Here is a 23975-nt window from a genome sequence, read left to right as displayed (position 1 = left end):
ATGTGCCAATTTTCTTTTTTCTGCTTTAAAATGTCCTGCTATTCTTGTTACTGTTAAAAAGATTTCTGTTTCGGAACTTATAATACTTTGTAATAAAATGTGCCTGTCACTCAGGCGCGTCTTTGGAGTCACGAGTTTTTGCAGTGCGCTAGATAAGAATACGGTACAATGCAGTCCAATATTTTGCCTGATGTTATCAAAGATGTAGATTATAATACTACACATCTGAACTCAACACCGTGTTTTATTTGCCAGCAAAGCACGCAAAACCAAAATTATTTCCCAACCCTCGCTAAATGTTGTTTTATAGGTATATATACTGGATAGATATCGGAGGCCACGGCTTGCGTCCTAAGTTGGCATCTATGTTAATGGACGGTACAAGAAGGCAGGTACTCCATGCACGACGTGTGGACACACCCACTTCCCTGTCACGTGACCCATCAACCAACGATCTTTATTGGACGGAAGGAAGAAGACAACAGGTGCCAAAATCTACTTATTATTAATTTGACTTCAACTTTTAATACAAAATTTGTTTGTTTTTGTTCTCTTTTGAATAAAAAATGGTAAGATACAAGAGAAATATAAATGTAACACTATGCTATTCAAACAGAAATTATACATATGAAAATTTCATACGCCCGTTTTGAACAGACGGAACGTACTATGTAATGGCGATACTCATTCTTTACATACACACGTTCCCTAGTATTTATTTTTACTTTCCATTTCATTTTCAAATGATAGTTTTATAGTAACCTTCTTCAACATCCTGCAGTCCTGCACCCGCCCCCACACACAACCTAACCTAAGCCCCAGACCCCGCGCCCGCCTTTAAATTTATTTTTTACTTTCAGTTCACTCGCTTGTTTTTATTGCTGTATTCCCTCTCCCCAAACAAGATTAAAACGAGAGTTATTTCTATTTTTATTACTTGCAGTTTCTTGTATTTCTCAAATGTTTTAGCGTCCCACTCGCCCTCTCCACCCCTTCCCTCCTTTCTCACAACTGATTTATTACATTTTACCGCCCCCTCCCTGTCTGCTTGTGGACGGATGTGTTTTTTCCCTTTGCTAGACGGAGCTATTGTTTGTATTCAGTTGTATTTCTGTTTAATTTATAGCACGACAAAATGTAACTCAGAACACTACAGTTGATATTTACAAGTTATGTATTTCATCATCTTATTAATAATCATTTATTTGATAAAGATGAGCTTTTATCGATTTATAAGTATACACATGTAATTTCAGATCGTTAAATGGGAATTTTCGACTCGTCGCGTGTTCGTGGTTCAGGATAACGTAGGCAAACCAAATAGCGTTGCGCTTTTTGGCGGTGTTTTATACTACGCAGACAACAGTCAGCAAACACTCAACAAGCTAGAACTTCGTAGAGGCGGTGATTTGACAGTTCTGAAGCAGAATGTAAGAAAAGTGAAGGCAATTACCGTCTACCATAACCGAAATGTTAAAGGTAAGTGGATGAGTTATTTCTAAGCTGACGATATCAGTGATGACGTTTGCCGGCTCCGGCGAAAACAAAAACATTTAAAAGTATAGTCTATTGTAATTAGAGAAACTGGTCTGGATCCATGCTGGTCGTAAAGCCACTATGTTGGTTTTCCCATGGCATGGCTCATTTGTACAAGAAATGAATATCAGCTTTGCTTGAACTAGTGCCCGTAGTAGACCCGTAATGACAATCGCCAATTTCCGTTTGTTTACGTATTTACACAAACTCCAACACAGTGTTACTTCCCCTTATTGGTACAGTAGACACTGCCACCACGTATAAATTGGGCTGAATTTCAGCCGGGTTATATTTTTCTTTATTTTAATTTTGTTGTACAAAGTTTTTATCTCAGTAGTTAAATATTATATATTTTGTTTGTAAAACGAGCAAAAAAAACTAAAAAATAATGCAGTATTACTAAAATTACTTCCTTTTCTGGTGTTGTGACGCGGACCTGCTAAAAATGTAAACAATGAAATTACTTGACGGTATTTTGAGTACAGTAAGAGAATTTGACGAGTGGCGTACTGCAACATATAACTATTTCAAATACTTCCGTTATGATCTTAAAGGTTATGAAATAAATGTCAATTTGACTGTCGATTAAGACAAGCATTTGATTTACCCGGCGTTGCCAAGCGCGCCGCCATTTTAGGATCAAATGGTTGTACCATCGTCACATGATTTACTTGAAGGCAGGGATGATTGTTTGACAATATTCCTGCGCGGAGGTTGTAATATCCGATGCGATTTCGGCATCCTTTGGTTATTTTGAAAATGGCCGAGGAATGCCGAAATCGCATACGGAGGAACGTAATCACACGGGAATTGCCGAAGTTGGTCATTTACGTTAACGTCCTAGCTTTCCTATTATTTGAATATCTGGAATCTTGCAAACTTCTAAATGTTATTTTTACAGATATTATATTTTCATACTTATTTTTTTTAAAAATGGTTTGGAATAGAGTTCCGGTATAAGTTGGGTATTTTTGCGATTACTGAATACAGTCAAACCTGTCTATAAAAACCACCCTTGGGAGAGCCAAGATGTGGTATTTATTGGGAGGTGGTCTTTATTCACAGGTTAAAATACACTGTAAATTTTAGAATTGGAACGAAACATGTGGTCTTTAGAGTCAGGTGGTCTCTGTTCAAAGGTGGTCTTTAACACAGGTTTGACTGTATATAGACATCAAAAGTAGTATTTGGCTTTGATTTGGCTGACGGTAACGAGTGACTTCACTGTGTGACTGGCGTGTAACTTAGCTCAAATACTTGAACAAAAATTGCTGTGAGTGATGTTCAGTTCTATACCGTCTTTGCTAGTTTTCTCTTCTACATTGACTTTCACTGAAGTTCTATCTTATGTTGATTTTAACCAAGACATAGCTTACGCGTATGATGGACAGTTGACTCTTTTAAAGTTTTGAAATATAATTTCTTTCTTCAGGCGAGAAAAACAAGTGTGCTTTAAACAACGGTGGTTGCGAACAACTTTGTCTTCCAACTAGTCATACAACGGCCGTTTGTGCCTGTGGTGTTGGTTACGATAAGGCTGAGAACGGATCGTGTACGTCAAGCGAATCGTTCGTACTCGTTTCATTCGAAGCGTACGTAAGAGGGTTTGCGTTGGACCGGGGGAGCCACGATGAGGCGTTATCGCCTATAGGTGGTCCAGGTAGTTTCTGATATTTTTTTCCATATATGTCTCTCCATCTTTCTTTCAAAACAAGGTTTTACCTTGGTTTCTGTCCAAATAAAAGAAGATAAAAGACACTACCATTCATATCATAGGCCTACCTTATTTTAAAGAACCTCCATGAAGTTAATGTTCATACACCTTTTAGTGGTTTTGAAATTCATATCCAAAACAGATTATGATAGTTGATCGATTGCCCTACCGCTTTTCATTCTTACTGGCATTGTACAAAAAGTATCAGACATTTTAAGGAATCAAAAAGATCAAAATACAGGACCTGGGTACCTTGAGAATAATCTATGTATACATGTAAACTTGAAAATGAGATAGTGATCTAACTCTCATAATAAAGCCATAAATCGCGTAAAACAACGTCAAGGATTTGGTGGATCACATATTGGGTACAATGTATGTATCCAGCTGATTCAGGAGAAAGCCTATCCAGTTAGTTCAACAAGTAGAGTGTGATACTTCATACCATGAAGTCCCGGGTTCGGATCCCGAACGAGATCGCGATTGCTTTCCGTGATGACTGACTGTAGACAAAGCGTCTGAGGCCATTCAGTCTCCACCACTGATTCATATAGGGAAGTTGTCAGTTTCTTGAGGAGTACATTACACTACTGCACTGATAAAATGTCCAGGAAAGCGCATAAGGTAAGCTGGATCAAGATGGAGGGCTTCCTCACATGAAGAATTCTACTCCCTACACATTGATCGAGCCCACATTGGTAAGGGGCGAGTGATTTGGAGTCAGCGACCTTAACCACTAAGCCAAGGAGGCTCCTAACACAATGATAAGTACGTGGTTCCATTTCTGATATATATTTAAAACAAACTTGTCAACAATGCAGAGGACTATTTTCAGCTTTTCCTTTATCTGAGTAAATTTATCTGATTTTATTACACCCGCTAAAGAAAGTCATTTATTCTTTCAGACCGGAGTATTTACCAACTGGATGTTCACATGGTAGGCAAACATATTTATTGGGTGGAGTTGCCGGGCTCACCTATGCCAGAGGGTATATACAGGATGAGGCCGGATGGAAGTGGATTCGGACGCGTGGTATCTGGAAGTTCGTTCGGAAAGCCCGGGGCCACCGGTTTCAAAGGAATTGCTGTGGATTGGATAGCTGGTATAGTTCATCGGTGTTATTATCTATAGGAAAATAGTGCCAATAAGTCTATTAACTTTTTCTGAATAATCATAACAATACCATATATCTGTTTATATTTGGAAGACAACAGTTAGTCTGGCTACAGACTAGATAATATTTTTTATTTTTTTTTACAATGATTTCTCTTATATATTCTGGCCGATCTTTCTTGGCTCTTTTTGAGAAGAAATACCTCAGTAGTTATCCCCTGTAAACGAAATACTGGGTCTGAACACAGAATAGCAATACTAGTGTATGAAAAAATTACTTTCATCCGGTGCGATATGCGCATGTGACTGAATTATTTGTTATTAACTGTTTACTTAAAAGCTTAACTGTCGTTTTTATGTAACATACACTAGAGGGAATTTGCTAAGATCAGCATTGACATTCAGCCCAGTTCAAAACTGTGTCTCATTACTTTCGCCTCAGTATGTCTATATCCGATGTCTGCCTGTTACTATTTAAAACGAGATGAAGTTCACCCTCTTATTCCTGAAATGATTTGAAGTCTTCATGCCAATGCATGTAGTATGAAATCAGTTGAAGTTTTATTACAGTCTTTCATTTCGGTATTTTTAATCTCCAATATATGTCTTTTAAATTGTGTCGAGATTGCATAACGGTATTTTTCGAGAAGGTACTTTTGTCCGGTTATTCATTATTATTGTCATATATCCTAAAATGTCACCTCGATACCTTATTTTTAGAAGGAAGAGAGCTCAGAGGTTTGTTTTCACTGGGTTAGAGTAGATTTTCATTATTTATGCACACTTTCAGGCTTTTCATCTATTTCAGGTAATCTTTACTTTACAAATGTGATGCCAAGTGAAACATATATAGAGGTCTCACGCATGGATGGTCAAAATCGACTTGTTCTTATCTCCGACCCAGCGAACTCTCCGACAGAACTTGCCGTCAACCCGATTAAACGGTAAGCTATCAATAAGTTCTTACGAAATTTGTCATGATAATTTGCTCGAATCTAATGGAGGGACTCTACTCCGAGTTATTTTGAATCACTCGCTCTTCGAATCAAAGTTTACTGATGGAGTCTCGGCAATGTTGAATGTTTTAGATATGATGGCATTTCCGGTTGACCTACTTACGTGTACGCCCATAGTTATACTTCAAAAGAACAACAAGTGAAGTTTGAAACTATGTTAGCGATAATTAGACAATCTCAGAGCTTCTAAAAATTCTTGGAATCCAAGGCCTAAACCACAACAAAACATTTTAATATTGGCTCTTTAATACGTTGGTCGATTTACTAAGTTATTACATTTACCGCTTTTTGAGTCGGCTAAAGGCTGAAAGCCTTTTGACGAGTCTTTGCTATCCAACGATTCTCTAAATGGACCAAATAACACAGTGAAGGGATGTAGTTCCATTAGATTTCTCAAACTTCAAACAGTTCACTGCATGAATGAAGTTAAGTTGTGTCAGTTCCCTTTGCTATGACCAATATACGATGTAATCTGTCATATTTATGACTTGTAATTGTGCAATTCTCGAATGTAACTCATTAAGCATAATTGTGCATTTTAAGAATTGCGCAGGCTTACAAAGCTTGGGTAACATCCAGCGAAAGACAAAAAAATAGTTCCACAGGGCTCCAGATAAGATGCGTATAAGCGTAAATTACGTATAGAAATAATGCAAATACGCATGTCTAATAATTTCTAAGCGTATAAAAACTTATATAAAATTACAGAAACGCACACAATGCTTTTTTTAAAAACAAAATCTGAATCGTCTGGATGCGTTAGGTAACATAGCCGATCAGCCTTAATTCTCCCACATTGAACGTAAACACGCATCGTATGATTTCTATAAACTTTGCGTGGGTTGAATTTTGCAGTCAGTAAACGGATAAATTATCGGAAGAAGAAGCTCTTACTGGTTTGTTTAGTTACTACTGACATTAAAAATGATTTTAATTCTTATTTTTCGAGAAATAAACAAATCGGCGAAACATTAAATTGTATTTTCTTGTAGTTTTTGAAATCGAAAGTAGATCGTCTATATTTGGCTGCTTTCACGAAACGAAATAACTTTTTTGTGAAAAGATTTAAATAAGAGGTAATTTAACCGTAAACTTCAATGTCAGATACTGCCAATTGCTGCTAAATGTCTTCGTATCATCACAATTTGTAAAATATATTGTTCAAACTGGAGAAAAGTGTAATCGTATCCGGATATAATATTTTGGGTAAATATCGAGCTGTGTTATGAAATTTTAAGAAAAAAACTAAAAACAAACTGAAACTGGTAGACTATACTGTCAGTACGTCAATCATTAGCCGACTCAGGCCATTCAGGCCTTTGATTTTTAATTACAAGGAATGGACATAAACACGTAGTGAAAATGATTCATATACATGAGATTATAATCAATATTTACAGATACCTATACTGGCTGGACGTGGGACAGTTTCCAAAGATTGAGCGGAGCTGTCTAGACGGCTCAAACAGAACAGCCATAATTACAAATGGCGTACTCAAACCAAGTGGAATAACTGTTGATATTTTCACTCATGATGTATATTGGACCGATTCCGCCGTCGATGCTATTCAGGTACTGTCATATCATTGTCGAGCTCAAACAGAACCATCTCTATTGACACCTTAATGTGACATTTTGTAGTCGTCACCCATTCATCCCAAAGAACAACCTATGGATTTCGGTGCACAGTTCATCAGATAAACTGTAACAAGAATTTGAATTGTTGCAAGGTTGCTGCTTTTTATGAAGGCTATAAGATAGAAAAACTGTTTGTTGTGAATCACAATTGAATGACTTTTACAAATTAATTATATATATATATTGATATGAAGCCTGACCCTATCGTTTAAGGTATAAACAGGTCAAAGGGAAAAGACACATTAATCCCGAATCATTCAGTTAGCGGAGAATGCTATGGTATAACGTCATAAAAGTTTGAAGGACGATTACATGTGGCCAGTAGGTGACCAGTAGTACGATAGGTCGGTAGGTCAAAAGTTAAGGTCAACATGACCTTGACGCTGTATTCCGTTTCCTATCTGTAACTGAAGGGGACTAATTCCTACAGTCGTGAAGCAAATTACTTCTGTTGTTTTGGGATTTATGAAGTCAAAGGTCAAAGTTTAAAAACACTGGCTGGTATTACACTTTCAATTTCAGTAACCCGACAGAGGTTCATATGGAACATATGTATCAATTTTATCGGGTTAAACTTTTTAAACCTCGTTTTGGCCAAAGATACCGATTTCACGACATTATAAGGAGGTTAAGTATAAACTATTTTATACAACAAGAATCTATCTACACTATGAAAAAAATCATTACTGGAACCGTTTGAGGGTCCCTGTTATATTGAAATTTCAAGGTGGTAAATGAAGATTTTGTTTTGTAGAAGATGGATTATTTGGGCAGCAGACGTGAATACGTCCGCAGCAATTTGCCATTTCCGGTAGGGATAGCGGTGTTACAGCAAAATATCTACTGGTTGGATCAGTCCCTAGGAATTTTATACAAAGCTGACAAATCCGAGTCAGATATTCGCGCCAAAACTCTGAAAGGCGGTCTACATCATGTAATGGGCTTGGCAATATTTGACAAAAGAATGCAACCAAATGGTATGTAATCATCTAAAATATGTGATTTTCTGAGATGTCTTTGAACTGAAGAGGTCTTTGTGATGTTGTTCAGTAATTCTTATTTGTTTTTTTTTTGTTTTTCAATAATTGTTGGTTTACGAACGGTCAGTGTTCTAGACAGGTCTGGCTCGGTTTGACTCGTACCAAAACAAAACGAAAAAATGATTTCTTTAAGATCAATGCTTTTACGACAAGTTGTAGCCATTTTGTTCTTTATCTCGTTTCTTCAATCAGTCTATTCTTCATGTGTTGTAGAGCTAGTATCTATCGTTCAATAATCGATATGTCACGTTTTCGAAGCCTGCCAAGGGCAAATTGTCCGCAAGCTCTATAAAAACGGTGAGTTTCTGGTCTTAGAGCTTAGTTTTGTAACTGGTAACAAAAGTAGAGTATAAGGCTGGCACAGTTTGAGCGCAATTTTAAGATTTACCAGTGGCAAGATTTTATTTATAGTGTCCGATCCATAAATTGTGTTTGTTACGACTTATGGAGCATTCTATGAACATTATATGCATCCATTCTGCAGTTGTTACTAGCAAATCTCTTTGAACATTACGGCTTACATTCCATACTCTTATCTTATAATAATTTTACAGGTTTTTAAGTGTAATGTCTTAGAGAAAATATTTAATAGTTTACGTTGTTCTTAATACATGCACAAACAAATTTCAGTTACGAACCCGTGTTCATTAAACAACGGGGGCTGCGATCAGTTGTGCTTTGCGCTACCTAATAGTAACGACGTCACGTGCAAATGCAGCAAAGGTCAACTGAAAAATGACAACCGCACGTGTGGAGGTAATATGCATCCGTCTTTTCATCGTTTAAAGAGTTTCGTAACCACTTAAGATACTTGTTGGGCTTGTCAGCAAATACCTTTCAGTGTTTATTTGGCACAGAAAACACGTGCATTTAGTTTTTTTATTTGATAAAAAAATGTCATATTCTCGAGGTTTCGTATACATGTTGGGTAGGCAAATTAATTGGATACAGTGACCTTTGAAATATTTACCCAGGAGTTTCAGTCGTCCATAGTCGTATATTCGAGATGATTAAGTCAAATAAGTTTGATTTCAACTACTATTAGCCGCTTTGGACAGGAAATAAAATTTAGTTGATGGGGTTTCCGCGGCTTTTATTTGCATGCTAATATTTATAAAAAATGTTCAGATTTTCAAATATATTTAATTGTGTTTTACAGAAACAAAATCAGAATATCTAATATTCACTGCGGACCAGAAAGTAATGAGCGCGTACCTGGACGCCTCCGTGAAATCCTCTCCGTTTGCTCCAAAGGACAACGAAGGGAGTCCGCTGGACATCGATTTCGACTTTGAGATGGGAATGATCTTCTACTCTGATGGACTGAAGAGGGCGGTCTTTCAAGTTAATACAACAGCGTCAAAGAGTACAGAGATACAAGAATATATGAATTTAACTTCTGATCATCCACGTGAGTATCGTGCAACGGGTAGCTTAGCAAAAATGTCATGGATTTTGTATTAAAAGTACATTCCTCTAGATGTACATTAACAACAAAATGTTAAGACATTGGACCCGTAATGACAATTGGTAAAGTACGTATACTCCATATGCTACTTCGGCATTCTTCGGCACCGGAGTGCGTAATCACACAGAAATTGCCGAGTGTCATTACGAGTGAAAATATTAATTTATACGCATGCGCATGATGAAATAACTCTATCTTTGTTGGGCAACCAGGATAAAAATGAGTTTTTAAAGTATTTCCTTTAAAAATGTATCATGTGTAATGCGCACAGTGAAAATTAAATTTTTTATTTATTTTTTTTTTAAATAAAAAAATGAGAATGATCAGATATTACAGTTTTGAACAGTTCCATAAAATAATTTTGCAGTCTGAGTAAATTCTGTCAGATTGTTTTCGAAATAATAACGTGAATGCGGGTATGGTGCAAGTTTGCCACTGAAAAATAAACCTCATTAAAATTTAACAATGAGGATGCACAAGGTGTATACGAGATATTGATGTCATGATAATTGACGATCCTATTCAATTAACTGGATCAAAAGACTACCGTTTAACTTTTGTAACAGGACTGTTTATATAAATTTCTAGTTCATTAACTGTGCTACTGGCCGGTCTATAGTTCAGTTCTAAATTTAGCTTGGCTAACATCAAAGCTTGAAGGAAAAAATATGAACATTTATCTAACATGCTGTTTTATAAAAACACTATAAAGAGTCATGCAATAATAAATATTGTATTTCAGATCGAAAAATCTTCACAAATGGCGTTGGGGATGGTATCACCTATGATTGGATAGAAAAGAGAATATTTTGGACAGATACATTGAAGATGGCTGTGTTTAGCATGAATATTAACGGGTCAAACCTGTACAGATACCGAGGGGGGATACCGATAACTGATATCGTTGTGTATCCGTGTAGAAGGTATGTCCGTAACTTGAATTTTATTTTTTATATTACATTTTGAAAATATGTTCCTAACAAAATGTGTTGAACATACAGACATAACATCAACCTTTAGTAGATGCAAGTGGAACTTGGATTTAGGACCAAAACGTACACACAAGTTTTTGTTTGGTGTGTGTAGGGTGGCGCTGGACGAAAGGGGCTTGGTGACTCACCAACACTGAAACAAGTATAAGTCGCAGGTGCCCCTCCGGGCATTATTGCAGGCAAGGGGAATCATTGGCCTTCCGTAAGCCAGCTGGATAGCTCCACACAAGATTTGTATCTAGAATAAATCAGACCAGTTCACTACTGGGAACACTTTTGTTTGAACCTAAACCATATTTATGACCCAATCTTCTTTGTTTCGGTTTCGTTTCCAACAACATGAAGGAAGAGTTATCGGTCTTTGTTCCATATATGCAGACTTGTCTGCCTCCCAAAATGTGGATAATAATGAAAAAAAAACAATTAAGAGAAAACATTGTAACTACTTTTGACTTTTTTTTCGTCAGAAAAACACTAATGCAAGTAAGTACATATGTGTACGCTTAATATTTGTCAATTAAGGTGGCGGTCTCGTCATAACAGTCGGCCATTTTCGATCATTTACGCGTTTTCGTCAGAAAAAAAACCCGTACAAAATAGAAGATGTCCAGATAATGAAGAAATAAAACGTATTTTGTCCTGCGGTACCTGTCAATCTATTCGTTCATCTTTCTGTCCGAGCATTCGTTCATCTTTCTGTCCGAGCCAACAAATGGATACTTCATTGGCAATGAACAGAATATATAACGATATACGTGTATAGCCCGATTTATGTTAAATGTACTGACCTACACAATTACCAAGACTTATTTTGGTTTTAGAATGTTTTAAGGTAGAGTTATGACTCCTTGTATTAAATCTTCCTACTTTGTATGCAACCAAAAAGTTTAATTTCATACGGTTGTATTACGGTAGTGCTGAGTGTGTCTTTTATTTTATTGATTTTTTTTATATAATTGCGCAGGTTGTTGTTTTGGTGTTACACAACGGCCATAGCAGAGATAGTCCGGATGAACACAGACTGGTCCGACAGGAGAACTATCCTGAGATCCATGACAATACGACCTAAGGGATTGGCAATTGATTACGAGGAGGAGAGACTGTATTTTGTCGACAGAAATAAGTATGTAAGATGATATAAGGCAATTCAGATTTGATCTATGTCTAAAGAAACGACATTATTAGTAATATGTTGAAGAGACATTAACTGAATATTTACATTGCCAAACGTTTGCTTCTTAAAGCTTGGTGGCCAATATAATTCTTTTTTTTTCTTCTTTTCTTTTTTTTCGTCAAACAATTTGGCCGTCAATAATGAATATAATTTATTATTTCATCATTCATCAGAAGTTCATTTATTCTGATTTTTCAAATAGCTTGGCCGCCAAGATACTTTTTTTCAGATTCGTCAAAAAGCATGGCTTCCAAGATAATTATTTTTCTAATTGGTCAAAAATTCATTTTTTATGATTTGTCAAAAAGTGTGGCATCAAAGATATTTTTTTTCGCCAAAAAGCCTGCCAAATAGAAATATATAGAAATATCTTCAAATGACAAATGACGTATCCTCCTAAATTTGTTTTATCATGTTAAGTGGTGTATTTGTTGTTCTGTTCTGATGTACCGATAAAATTGGCATTATAATAACTTAACTACTTTTAAACTTTTTGACCGTGATCTTTAAGTAAGATTTTTTCAAAGACGAATAATGTTTACGTACAACGTAAATTAATCGTTTATCTACATGTATCTTGAACCATGAACAACTGAAAAGTAGTTTTGTATCGTTATATGCAATTCTGCACTGTTTCTATGCAAGTACCTTTGTCCTCCCAGGAACAGGAAGTTAAATAAATGCGTTTTACTTGTCAACATAAGAAAGGCAAACTTTGATTTGACGATTAATCTTTTTTTCGTTAGTTACCGTATCTACCACTGCGATTTCAATGGCAAAGGTCTGACAAGTTATTTTACAGTGTACACTGAGCCAAGAGATATTGCCATATTCCGGCAAAATATATATTACACAGACACTAATACAAGTAAGAATATATGTGTACGCTTAATATGTGTCAATTAAGGTAGCGGACCCATCATAACAGCCGGCAATTTCCGTTCAGTTACGTGTTTCTCCGTATGCGATTTCGGCATTCACCGGTTGTGACGGAAATCCACGTGACCGTGTGTAAGATACGATAATGACCGAAGAGTACCGAAGACAGATATGAGAATGGCTGTGACTAAATTAAGGTAGCAGGGTACACTTCGAATTTTGGCCCCCGTCAATATTTGTTATAAATAGAACTTTGTGATTTTGGATGTCTGTAAATTAAGGCGAGAGATAATGATTGTTAATTCTTTACAACATTTAAACAGCCGATACATGAAAAATTCTGATGTCAGTTGCAAAACTTACTGCTGCTAGCTTTGTACGAATCGATGAGTCACCTTGGCGCGGGAAACTGAAATCACGGAAGGGTTCTGTGCTTGTTGATCGGGAACATTTTCCGCTATTTTGTGAACAAACAAGCTGGATGGGCCCCCATTTCGTTTATATCCTGTAGTTCAGTAGGCTGAGTAGGGACTATTAAATTGAGAAATCTGAAATGCAATAAAATTGGGCATTGTTTCTGCAAAAGGTTCAAAAAGTGCAAAATTGATGATTTTGGCATGCTATTTTAATGGATGGTGTAAAACTTTCGTTTTGATAACTTTCTGTATTCTTGTATGAGAGTACCGATCGTGCCATTATTTAAAAGCACAAAACATGCACGCAGTTTAGAAATTGGCCACCCTGATTCTGCTCATTAGGGAAGTGCAATATTGCGGCTCGCTACATGTAAGCCTGGTCTTGCCCAAAATTTTCGAATCTAAGTGTACCCTGCTACCAAAAAACAGATCTGGTGCGCCTGTGATATATTACAGACTCCGGTATATACCGGATTCAAGCAAATTGAACGAAAAATATCTTGAATGTATATATCTTATAACCATGATGATATTAACTCTAACCTTTAGTCAGTACATTATGCATATTATACACTAAATGCGTGCGGACGTGCAAAACAAAATGCGTGATTTTGCCGTGCGCTCAAATTGATAATCATTCGGGCATGCGCAGAACGGCTGCACCAAATCTGTAATGAAAAACATCGTATAAGAATACGTAATCGGACGGAATTTGCCGGATACCATTACGGGTTCGCTACCCTAACAGCATTTGAGAATTTTAATGATTGTTATACCAACTTAACTATTAGCCACAATGGAACAGTGTAACAGTCAACTTCAAGGTCATAGTCAGAGATTAAAACTCGAATATTTTCTACATATTAATTTTGTTTAGCCAGTTGTTTTAGTCATGATCGTAGTTATTGGTAAAAAAATGCTGTTGACTTCAAACATTTATTTCATAACATCCGTTTGTGTAGTTAAAAGTGCCAATGTCATATAAAATGAATTATCGACATGCTTAACAACTCTTCTTTATATATGTTACATCAGTTGAGCCGCGCCATGAGAAAACCAACATAGTGCGTTTGCGCATCCGCGCAGTCCGGTCAGGATCCATGCTGTTCACTTTAAAAGCCTATTGCAATCAGAAAAACCGTTAGCGAACAGCATGGATCCTTTCCAGACTGCACGGATGCGCAGGCTGGTCTGGATCCATGCTGGTCGCAAGCGCTCTATGTTGGTTTTCTCATGGTGCGGCTCAATTTTCCGCCACAGATATGATATTCAGAGCAGACAAGCTCACAGGAGCAAACAATGAGATTGTTGTTCAGACCACGGGAACCATATTTGGAATTGCTATTTATAGAAACAGATCTGACGCTTGTAAGTATTTATAAATATTTTATTTCTGTTCATTAGTTGTAGAAAACGTTGAAAGAATTAGAATTGCATTTAAGGAAGAATATAAGGTGTTTCCTGCAGTGCTGGTGCGTTTTTTTTTTTTGCAGTCGTATGCTGTTATTGTATGTCTATCTTTCACCGCAAACAAATTTTCTTTTCATAACTTGTTTGAACAATTTTGCTCCTTGCCCTTTTCCTTATCCCCATATAAGACTTTATTTGAACCATGCTTATTAGAACCTTTCTCACTTTTGCGTGACTGCACTTGCGACTGTCATAGCAAACAAAAGAAAAACGTCGAATAAACGTATAATTATGAAATACCAAATGTAGTAAAAATCTTTCTTAATTTCCTTTAGATAGAGAGAATTTTTAATTGATTTATTCTAGGCCATGCTAATTCCTGTCTTTATGATAACGGTGGGTGCAGTGAAGTATGCACGCCGGGTACCAACAGGGAAGCTGTGTGCTCGTGTAACGATACTAAAAACACAGTCCTGAGTAAGAATGGTAAAACCTGTGAGCGGAAGAACAACACGTGCAGGGAGGACCAGTTCGCATGCACTAATGGACATTGTGTAGGGTAAGTATTATGTAATAATACATTTTGCTTTAATGCACATTTAATATAAGAAAAAATGTACGTACGAAGTATTTTATAATATTTGGAGGTGTGTCTGTCTTTGAGTTATTTTGGCTATCTTTGTTCAACAGCGAAACGAACTACAGTACAATGATTGCAAAATTAAGCCGATAATAAAGGTATTAGATCCAAATCCTTTAATACAAAACGTATTTAAAAACATTAACAATTACTTTATATAGTTTATATAGTTTATGTAAACGAAAAATTAACAAGTTTATGTGTATTAATAGTACCTTGCATTAGGTTTAAACTTAATAGTAAACACTGTATACATGTACATGTATATACAGACAAAGTATAAATGTGTACTGCCACTAAAAAACTGGCAGTTTTTTTAAACAATCAGCTGTGACTGCATGACAAACAGTATTTATATACTTAGTGAAGTTAAACACATTTGATTGGGGTTTTCTAGATTTGAAGTCCATATCTAATATGAATAAAATGTTTTAATGTAAGGTGGCCATTGGATATCTTTAATTATTGCCTTTGTAAGTTTTGATACAAATACAGTATAGAATAAAAAGGAAGAACGTCCCTGGGTGGGCTTGAACCACCAACCTTTCGGTTAACAGCCGAACGCGCTAACCGATTGCGCCACAGAGACATCCATACAATTTGTATTTCACATTTAGTTTATCTATCTATGTCAAGTTTATCCTGTCGGTTTTCAACGTGTGACAGCTACTTTAAGTTGAATAGATAATAATAGCTGTCAAATTTTATTACCTGTTGAAATTTTAAGTAGACTGATATAATAATTTAAGATTTAGATAAAGCAAAAATGTAATAATATCAAGAGAACTTGCGGAGCGATATATATCATGTATTATTTAAATGTAATCTATGTGTAGATCTATATGTGTAAAACTTCATGCAATACTTTGATGCCTAAAACAAAAAACAATACATACATCTAGATTAGAATATTAGTATTTTGTACACAAATACAGATTTGTAACTGAAATGTCTTTCAACAGGGTAATTTTTTTTCTTTAGGCGAAAAAATAAAATGGTTTGTTTCCGGTATCCCGACCTACCCTAAATTTTTGGCCTGACCCTAAATGTCTTTAAGACCTTGGAAAATATTGTTTTCAACTTTTTAACAAAAAGTTGAAAAACTGCATTTTTATGCTTTAACATGGTCAGTGATGTTAGAAACCAACTTACTGATGCTCTAAAGGCATAACCCCCTTATTTGTATTCATTTTTGACACAAAAATAATTTCCGGAAAGTCTCAAAAAAAATCTCCCCAAAAAAATCCGACCTACCTACCATATTTTTTTGAGCATTTTACCGGAAACAAAGATTTTTTTAGGCCTTATGTTTATTCCAGTAACATTGATTGCACGTTTATGATCAAATGTGTTTTAACATTTTTTTAAGTATTGTATATAAATATAAGGACAGGGTTACTTTCACTGGTATGCCCGTGTTTCATCATTATTATATTGATATAACCCATTTTACTGAACTATAATTGTATTTTAACTATTTACTACAAATATTATAAAAAATTAACGTCCCTGGGTGTGCTCGAACCACCAACCTTTCGGTTAACAGCCGAACGCGCTAACCGATTGCGCCACAGAGACATCTACGGTTTTGACGTTCCCTGATATTTCATCAGATATTAAAAATTTAAAATATGCTATGAGTATGCCCTGTTTCATCATTATAAAATTGGCAGATATTGTTTGTCAATAAAACCCAAATTTGCTTAGTTTTCACTATATATGATCATACTTTAACTACTTACTTAAAATATTATAAAGAAAAATTAACGTCCCTGGGTGGGCTCGAACCACCAACCTTTCGGTTAACAGCCGAACGCGCTAACCGATTGCGCCACAGAGACATCTAACGTCTTGACATTCTATGATATTTAACCACATTTATATCCTATGAGTGTGTCGGTGTAAGTTATAGCTTAATGACTCAATATTTTTAGTGTGTCTATATTTTTATTATCTAGAACAGTAGTTAAATAAAACACACATGCGAGACATAGATATATTCTGTAATATTTAAAATCTAAATGAAAGTTTGTAATTAAAATCACCTTGAAACATACTGCAATTATGTAACTATAGAAATTGTGCAGAAAAAAAGAGAGAATATAAGCATTCTGTTCGTAACTTTAACCCTTACCCTGCTAAATTTCTATCACGAACATGTCCATCTTTCAATTTGGACAGTACCATTAGCTTTTAAAAGGGATGCTTATTAAAAAGATATTAACTGACTGGCGAACAGTGCAGATCATGATCTACACTGGGCGCAAAGGCAGAATTAATCGTGTCCTGCATGATCAGGGTTAATATGAAATACACAATTGTTACTAAAAAGTTTGGAAGATGTCTAGCTAGGAATTTGTTTAATTACTTTATAACCTTAAAAGTTACATTTCTATTATTACGTTCGGTTGGAATAGCTACATAAGTTAACTGCTTAAGAAAAATATAAGAGACATTGTTCCTTAGCCAAAACCCTCGCGAAAGTTTTATATATTAGTACACTTTGAAATTTTAAGTAAACTGATGTAATAATTAACATTTAGATAAAAAAGAAAATGTAATAATATTCAGAGAACTTGAGGAGCAATATATATCCTGTAATATTTAAATGTAAATCTATGTGTATCACTGTAAAACATCGCGAGACCTAGAAAAGAAGAAAGCATACACTTCTAGAGTAGAATAGAGTAATTTGTTTTCCCAATTATTTTATATACCAATAATACTGATTGCATGTTTATGAACAAATATTTTTTACCATTTTTGTAAGTAGTGTATATAAATATAAAACCACTTTTGCTGGTATGCACTTGTTTCATCATTATGATATTGGCAGATATTATTTGTCAATAAAACCTAGATTGCTGAGTTTTCGCTATAACTGATTATTTTAACTTATTTTACTGCAAATATAAAAATTTTACCGTCCCTGGGTGGGCTCGAACCACCAACCTTTCGGTTAACAGCCGAACGCGCTAACCGATTGCGCCACAGAGACATCTACAGTTTGAGGGGATGTATTATGTTTTATCACATATTAAGTATTTAATATATAACGGAACATATTCATTGTATTGTTCCAAAAGTTTGAAATTACATGTGGTGCACTAACTTGTATGCGACATGGTACACATTTGTTTGCTGCAGATGCATAAAACAAGACCACAAAGGGATAATGTTACGAGCAACCAACATTTATACACACTGTTATTTTCTACAGTAGAACAGTTTGCTAGTTGTTAGCTGTGGCTTAATTCGGCCGTTCAAAACAGTTCTGGTACATGCTGACTAATTCCGTAGTAAGCCGTCTTTTTGGCATAAAAACAAGGACAAAAAAATCCAACAAGAAAAGACAAATCAAAGAACGTAGACTTAAAGCTAAAATTCATTATAATGCATTATCTGGTTGTGATACTGTCTCAATACGTTTGCAAGACATGACAACTGGAAGGGAAGGATAGGTTGTTCTATCATGCAAAGAAGTAATATCAAAATGAGGCCAGAGAATATATTTTCTTAAGCAATTAGACGTATTAAAAACAACCCTATAAGAGATGTTTACGTATGTTGCAAATAACATTGTATCAAGCAGGTTGTAAACAGGCATTTATAGCATACATTGACATTGCTAATGCTGTCAACTGGAAATGGTCAAGAGAACTGGTACTTGGCTTTGATTATGTAATACGCTTCATAATTAGCTGCTATAAGTTGGAGGAAAATCATCAATGTAACTACAAGAATACATACAAAGGCAGATATAAATATATCAAACCGATCCTGTATACTTAGACATTTCGAAGACATGTGTGCTAGTGAGTGAAATAGGCAAACCTATTACAGTTTTAGTTAAATATTAAAAGGATTGTTACGCCTAAAATTAGAAGTTGTTTGTTTAGGGTAACCTGATCGTAACTTTTCTCTAAACTTCTGTAAGTTGACGAAAAATTCTTGGGACATTACCCTAAACAAGCAATTATTCTAGCACTTATAATTGCGCTACTGAGAGGTATTCCTAACACTGTACTGGAAAAATATGGTTATAACTAGACGGCCTGTAATAGTTATTTTACCCATGTTGAATGAGCTCCATCGGCTATACCGAGATGCAGAGCATACTCAACTCTGACCCACAAGTACAATGTTCTGAATTATAATTTCTTTATCAGATATATGCTATCGATCAGATACATGATATCATTATATAGGCCGATTTGAAACCTAATACAGAAAATGCACTATTTCGTTATTTGTCAAAGGCTTAACATGCAAGATAACTGTAGCTCAGTATATTTTAAGGAGACATAAACAAATCGATTAATCTTTACCTTAAAATAATTATAACCAACTCTATTTGGCATGACTTTCATTATTTCTGTTTCATCTTAAACAAGTATTTGCGTCCTTGGGGCGTCTGCAGTGAATCACTGCAAATGTTTATAGTTATAAGCGCTGTGGAGGGGTTCAGTAAGAGAGACCGTCTAGTGGGAAAGGTGTTGTCTGATCAATTGGAAGGTCGTTGGTTCAAACCGTACAAAGGTTAATCTATCATACAATACAAGTGCTCTTTTCAAGAAAGCGGAATTTAGACTGATTCTAAAACTTGAAATCTGAATCAAATTCAACTAAATTAGTATCATTGAATATAGTATAAATTAGCAATAATAAATACATCAATGTATTTAGTTCACATTCCATTTTGTTGTAAAGAAAGCATTAGGATGATCGTATGCTTTAGCTTGAAGTCATTAATTGTCTTGAAAAAACATATAAATTATGTTTTGTATAATATGTTATACATGACTGCATTTAAATTAGATATTGAAATACAAGAAAGACACAAAATAACCCCTGCTTTATCTGCTCTTTTGAATGCTTAATAATAATATTCATAGGGAAGTCGAACTATCGGTACCCCATGTACAGTATAAATACTGTCAAATCGATTATATGAATTATGTACGTACAAATATATATGTGAACTTGTTTTAAAGATACTCTTAATGAACCTCAAAATGTAAAGAATGTTTAAATAATATTTTGATATAATTAAATACTAAAATTAGTTTTGTAAAGCTTTACCTGAGTGATATAATATTCATATTTATGTCTCTTATAATTCTATAATTGAATGGCCATTTACATATGTTGTAATGTTGTGTTGTATATTTGTATATACTTATTGTTTGTAAATGGAAGAGACTGAAATAAATAAATAATAAACATTTAAAAATAAATGAAATTTTTAAACAATTTCCCCCCTTTTAGGGCCTCATCTATGTCATTTGTCAGTGTCCTATATATTAAATGTGTTTAAAATGTAACTAATTAAAAATTATGTCAATAATAGATATTTATTTAGGTTATTAATTAACCTTTTGGACATTGCTTTAAAAAATATATGATTAAAATAAATGAAATATAGGACCCTTTTTGGGGCCTCATTTTAAGCTAGTTGGGATTTGCGAACTACGTGTTTCCTCATTTTTTTTGGATTCAGCATACTTCAAAATAGTTGCATACAAAGTTTGGTGCTTTCTTCACAAAAAGGAAACATCTTTTTCCTATAACCTACTCACTATTTTTGCTGATATGCACTTGTTTCATCGTTATGATATTGGCAGATATTGTCAGTAAAACCTAGTTTGCTGAGTTTTCGCTATAACTATAATTATATTTTAACTTATTTTATTTCAAGATTATAAAAACAATTACCGTCCCTGGGTGGGCTCGAACCACCAACCTTTCGGTTAACAGCCGAACGCGCTAACCGATTGCGCCACAGAGACATCTGCGCTTTGCAGGATATGATATCAAGTATATGAAAACAAATTCCTGAGAGTGTGTCCGCTAGTTTTACAGATGTTGTAAATTAAAGCTAAATGACTTATATCTATATTTTTATTATTCAGAACAGTAGTTAAATAAAACATATCAGAACACCTGCGATTCGGAATAAATACACAATTAAACTACTTAAGAAAAATATATAAGACAGCATTCCTTAGTTCTTGTTTCATCATTATAATATTGGCAGATATTGTTTGTCAATAAGACCCAAATTTAATAAGTTTTCACTATATACGATTATATTTTAACAACTTTCTTCAAATATTATAAAAAAAAAATACGTCCCCGGGCAACCTTTCGGTTAACAGCCGAACGCGCTAACCGATTGCGCCATTTTACATTCTATGATATTTTATCACATTTATATCCTATGAGTGTGTGTCGGTGTAAATTAAAGCTAAACGACTTAAAATTTCTATTGTGTATATTTTGTGCCCCACCCCCCTCCTATTAGTGGTGGGGGTATATAGGTTTGGTCTTGTACGTGCACGCGTACGTGCGTCCGTCCGAAGTTCTTGACGCGCCTAGCTCAAAAAGTATTTGATATAGATTGATGAAACCATGCATGAGTCTTTATCATTCGTCTGGCTCCGCCCCCTATTTCCAGAGTTATGACCCCTGAAATAGTCAAAAATGCACATTTTCACCTTTCGACACGCCTAGCTCAAAAAGTATTTCATACAGATTGATGAAACCTTGCTCGAGTCTTAATGATGATGTGAACTTGCGCACCTTCTATTTTTCATCTGGCTCCAAACCCTATTTCCAGAGTTATGGTCCCTTGAACAGTAAAAAATGCACATTATCATCTTGTGACGTGCCTTGCTCAAAACATATTTAATATAAACTAACGAAACCTTGCATGAGTCTTTATCGTGATATGAACTTGCACATCTTCTATATTTCGTCTGGCTCCACCCCTTATTTCTAGAGTTATGGCCCCTGAAATAGTCAAAAAAGCACAATTTCACCTTGTGACGCGCCTAGCTCAAAACGTATTTAATATGAATTGATGAAACCTTGCATGATTCTTTATCGTTATATGAACTTGCGCACATTCTATTTTTCGTCTAGCTCCATCCCTTATTTGTAGAGTTATGGCCAATGAAATAGTAAAAAATGCACAATTTCACATTGTGACCCGCCTAGCTCAAAAAGTATTTAATATGAATTGATTAAACCTTGAATGAGTCTTTAACATGATATGAACTTGCGCACCTCCTATATTTTCGTCTGGCTCCGCCTCTATTTCTAGAGTTACGGACCCGAAATAGTCAAAAGTGCACATTTTCACCTTGTGGCGCGCCTAGCTCAAAATGAATTTGATATAAATTGATGAAACCTTGCTGGAGTCTTTATCACGATATGAACTTGCGCATCTTCTGTTTTTTGGCTTGTTCCACCCCTAGTTCAGATCATGACCTACACTGGTCGCAAAGGCAGAATCAGTCGTGTCCAGCATGATCAGGGTTAATATGTAATACACAATTGTTACTAAAACGTTAGGGAGATGTCTGGCTAGGGATGTTTTTTAACTACTTTATAACCTTAAAAGTTACTATTCTATTAATACCTTCGGTTGGAATAGCTACATAAGTAAACTTCTAAAGAAAATATAAAAGACTGTTCCTTAGCCAAAACCCTCGCAAAAGTTTTATATTTTATTTCACAAAAACTTAAGAGATGAAATTTTAAGTAAACTGATGTAATAATGTAACATTTAAATAAAAAAGAAAATGTTATAATATTCAGAGAACTTAAGGAACAATATATATATACTGTAATGTTTAAAATCTAATGTAAATGTATGTGTATCACTGTAAAACATCATGAGACCTAGAACACACTTCTAGAGTAGAGTATTCGTATTTTGTACACAACCTTATCATGAAATATAGATTTGTAACTGAAATGTCGGGGTAGGCTGTAGATGGAACAGAGTAATTTTTTTTTCCAGTTATGTTATATTCTAATAACACTGATTGTACGTTCATGAACAAATATTTTTTACCATTTATGTAAGTAGTGTATATAAATATAGAGACACTTTTACTGGTATGCACTTGTTTCACCATAACTGTGATTATATATAGTTTGACTTCAAATATTATAAAAATGTTAACGTTCCTGGGTGGGCTCGAACCACCAACTTTTCGGCTAACAGCCGAAGGCGCTAACCGATTGCGCCAGAGACATCTGTCGTTAGAAAGATGTATGATGTTTTATCAGATATAAAGTATTTAATATAAAAATTATATGAGCGTGTGTGGATGTTGTAAATTAAAGCTAAATGACTTAACATTTTTATTATGTCTATGTTTTTTATTATTTAGAACAAAAGTCCGAAGTTCTTGACGCGACAAGCTAAAAAAGTATTTGGCATAGATTGACGAAACCATGCATGTGTCTTTATCGTGATCGATAAACTATTATTGTAGTTTAACTTATTTTACTTCAAATATTACAAAAACTTTACCCTCCCTGGGTGGGCTCGAACCACCAACCTTTCAGTTAACAGTCGAACGCGCTAACCGATTGCGCCACAGAGACATCTGTCGCTGGGAGGATGTATGGTGTTTTATTAGATATAAAGTATTTAATATAAAATTATATGAGTGTGTGTGGATGTTGTAAATTAAAGCTAAATGACTTAACATCTTTATTAAGTCTATATTTTTTTATTATTTAGAACAATTGTTAAATAAAACATACCAGATCACCTGCGAAACATAGATATTATCCTGTAATATTTAAAATCTAAATCAAAATGTATAATCATAATGACATTAAAACATCATATAATTATATGAGATTTGCAGGAACCAATAAACGGGGGAAAAAGATCGAAGAATGTTAGCATTCTATTCGTAACTTAAATATGTAATACACAGGTGTTACTAAAAGTTAGAGATGTCTAGCTCTACTTTATCATCTTAAAAGCTACATTTTTATCAATATCTTCGGTCGGAATAGCTACATAAGTTAATTACTTAAGAAAAATACAAAAGACAGCATTCCTTAGCTCTTGTTTCATCATTATAATATTGGCAGATAGTGTTTGTCAATAAGACCCAAATTTAATAAGTTT

At 34.9% G+C, this 23975-nt stretch overlaps 1 protein-coding gene and 6 non-coding genes across 7 annotated transcripts in view; 1 reads left to right on the top strand and 6 right to left on the bottom strand.

Moving 5' to 3' along the window:
* Positions 1–23975, top strand: part of LOC123539405 (low-density lipoprotein receptor-related protein 2-like) — a 187296-nt gene that overhangs the window by 86941 nt on the left and 76380 nt on the right. Inside the window, exons 39-52 of the mRNA XM_053529882.1 lie at positions 311–485; positions 1257–1479; positions 2969–3196; positions 4156–4353; positions 5173–5308; positions 6781–6952; positions 7773–7995; positions 8689–8814; positions 9218–9469; positions 10269–10449; positions 11483–11641; positions 12439–12560; positions 14248–14355; positions 14764–14956. Coding sequence (XP_053385857.1) covers positions 311–485; positions 1257–1479; positions 2969–3196; positions 4156–4353; positions 5173–5308; positions 6781–6952; positions 7773–7995; positions 8689–8814; positions 9218–9469; positions 10269–10449; positions 11483–11641; positions 12439–12560; positions 14248–14355; positions 14764–14956 — 2496 coding nt within the window. The remainder of the gene's footprint in view (positions 1–310; positions 486–1256; positions 1480–2968; positions 3197–4155; positions 4354–5172; positions 5309–6780; positions 6953–7772; positions 7996–8688; positions 8815–9217; positions 9470–10268; positions 10450–11482; positions 11642–12438; positions 12561–14247; positions 14356–14763; positions 14957–23975) is intronic.
* Trnan-guu (transfer RNA asparagine (anticodon GUU)) lies at positions 15553–15626 on the bottom strand. The gene has a single exon. It is a non-coding gene; the product is annotated as a tRNA-Asn (tRNA).
* On the bottom strand, positions 16542–16615 carry Trnan-guu (transfer RNA asparagine (anticodon GUU)). Its single transcript has one exon. It is a non-coding gene; the product is annotated as a tRNA-Asn (tRNA).
* On the bottom strand, positions 16805–16878 carry Trnan-guu (transfer RNA asparagine (anticodon GUU)). Its single transcript has one exon. It is a non-coding gene; the product is annotated as a tRNA-Asn (tRNA).
* Trnan-guu (transfer RNA asparagine (anticodon GUU)) lies at positions 17962–18035 on the bottom strand. Its single transcript has one exon. It is a non-coding gene; the product is annotated as a tRNA-Asn (tRNA).
* Trnan-guu (transfer RNA asparagine (anticodon GUU)) lies at positions 20753–20826 on the bottom strand. Its single transcript has one exon. It is a non-coding gene; the product is annotated as a tRNA-Asn (tRNA).
* Positions 23364–23437, bottom strand: Trnan-guu (transfer RNA asparagine (anticodon GUU)). The gene has a single exon. It is a non-coding gene; the product is annotated as a tRNA-Asn (tRNA).

Source organism: Mercenaria mercenaria, chromosome 18 (genome assembly GCF_021730395.1).
Source record: "Mercenaria mercenaria strain notata chromosome 18, MADL_Memer_1, whole genome shotgun sequence".
Classification (NCBI taxonomy): domain Eukaryota; kingdom Metazoa; phylum Mollusca; class Bivalvia; order Venerida; family Veneridae; genus Mercenaria; species Mercenaria mercenaria.
The sequence above is the reverse complement of the archived record's forward strand: the minus strand, read 5'-3'. Positions and strand labels throughout refer to the sequence as shown.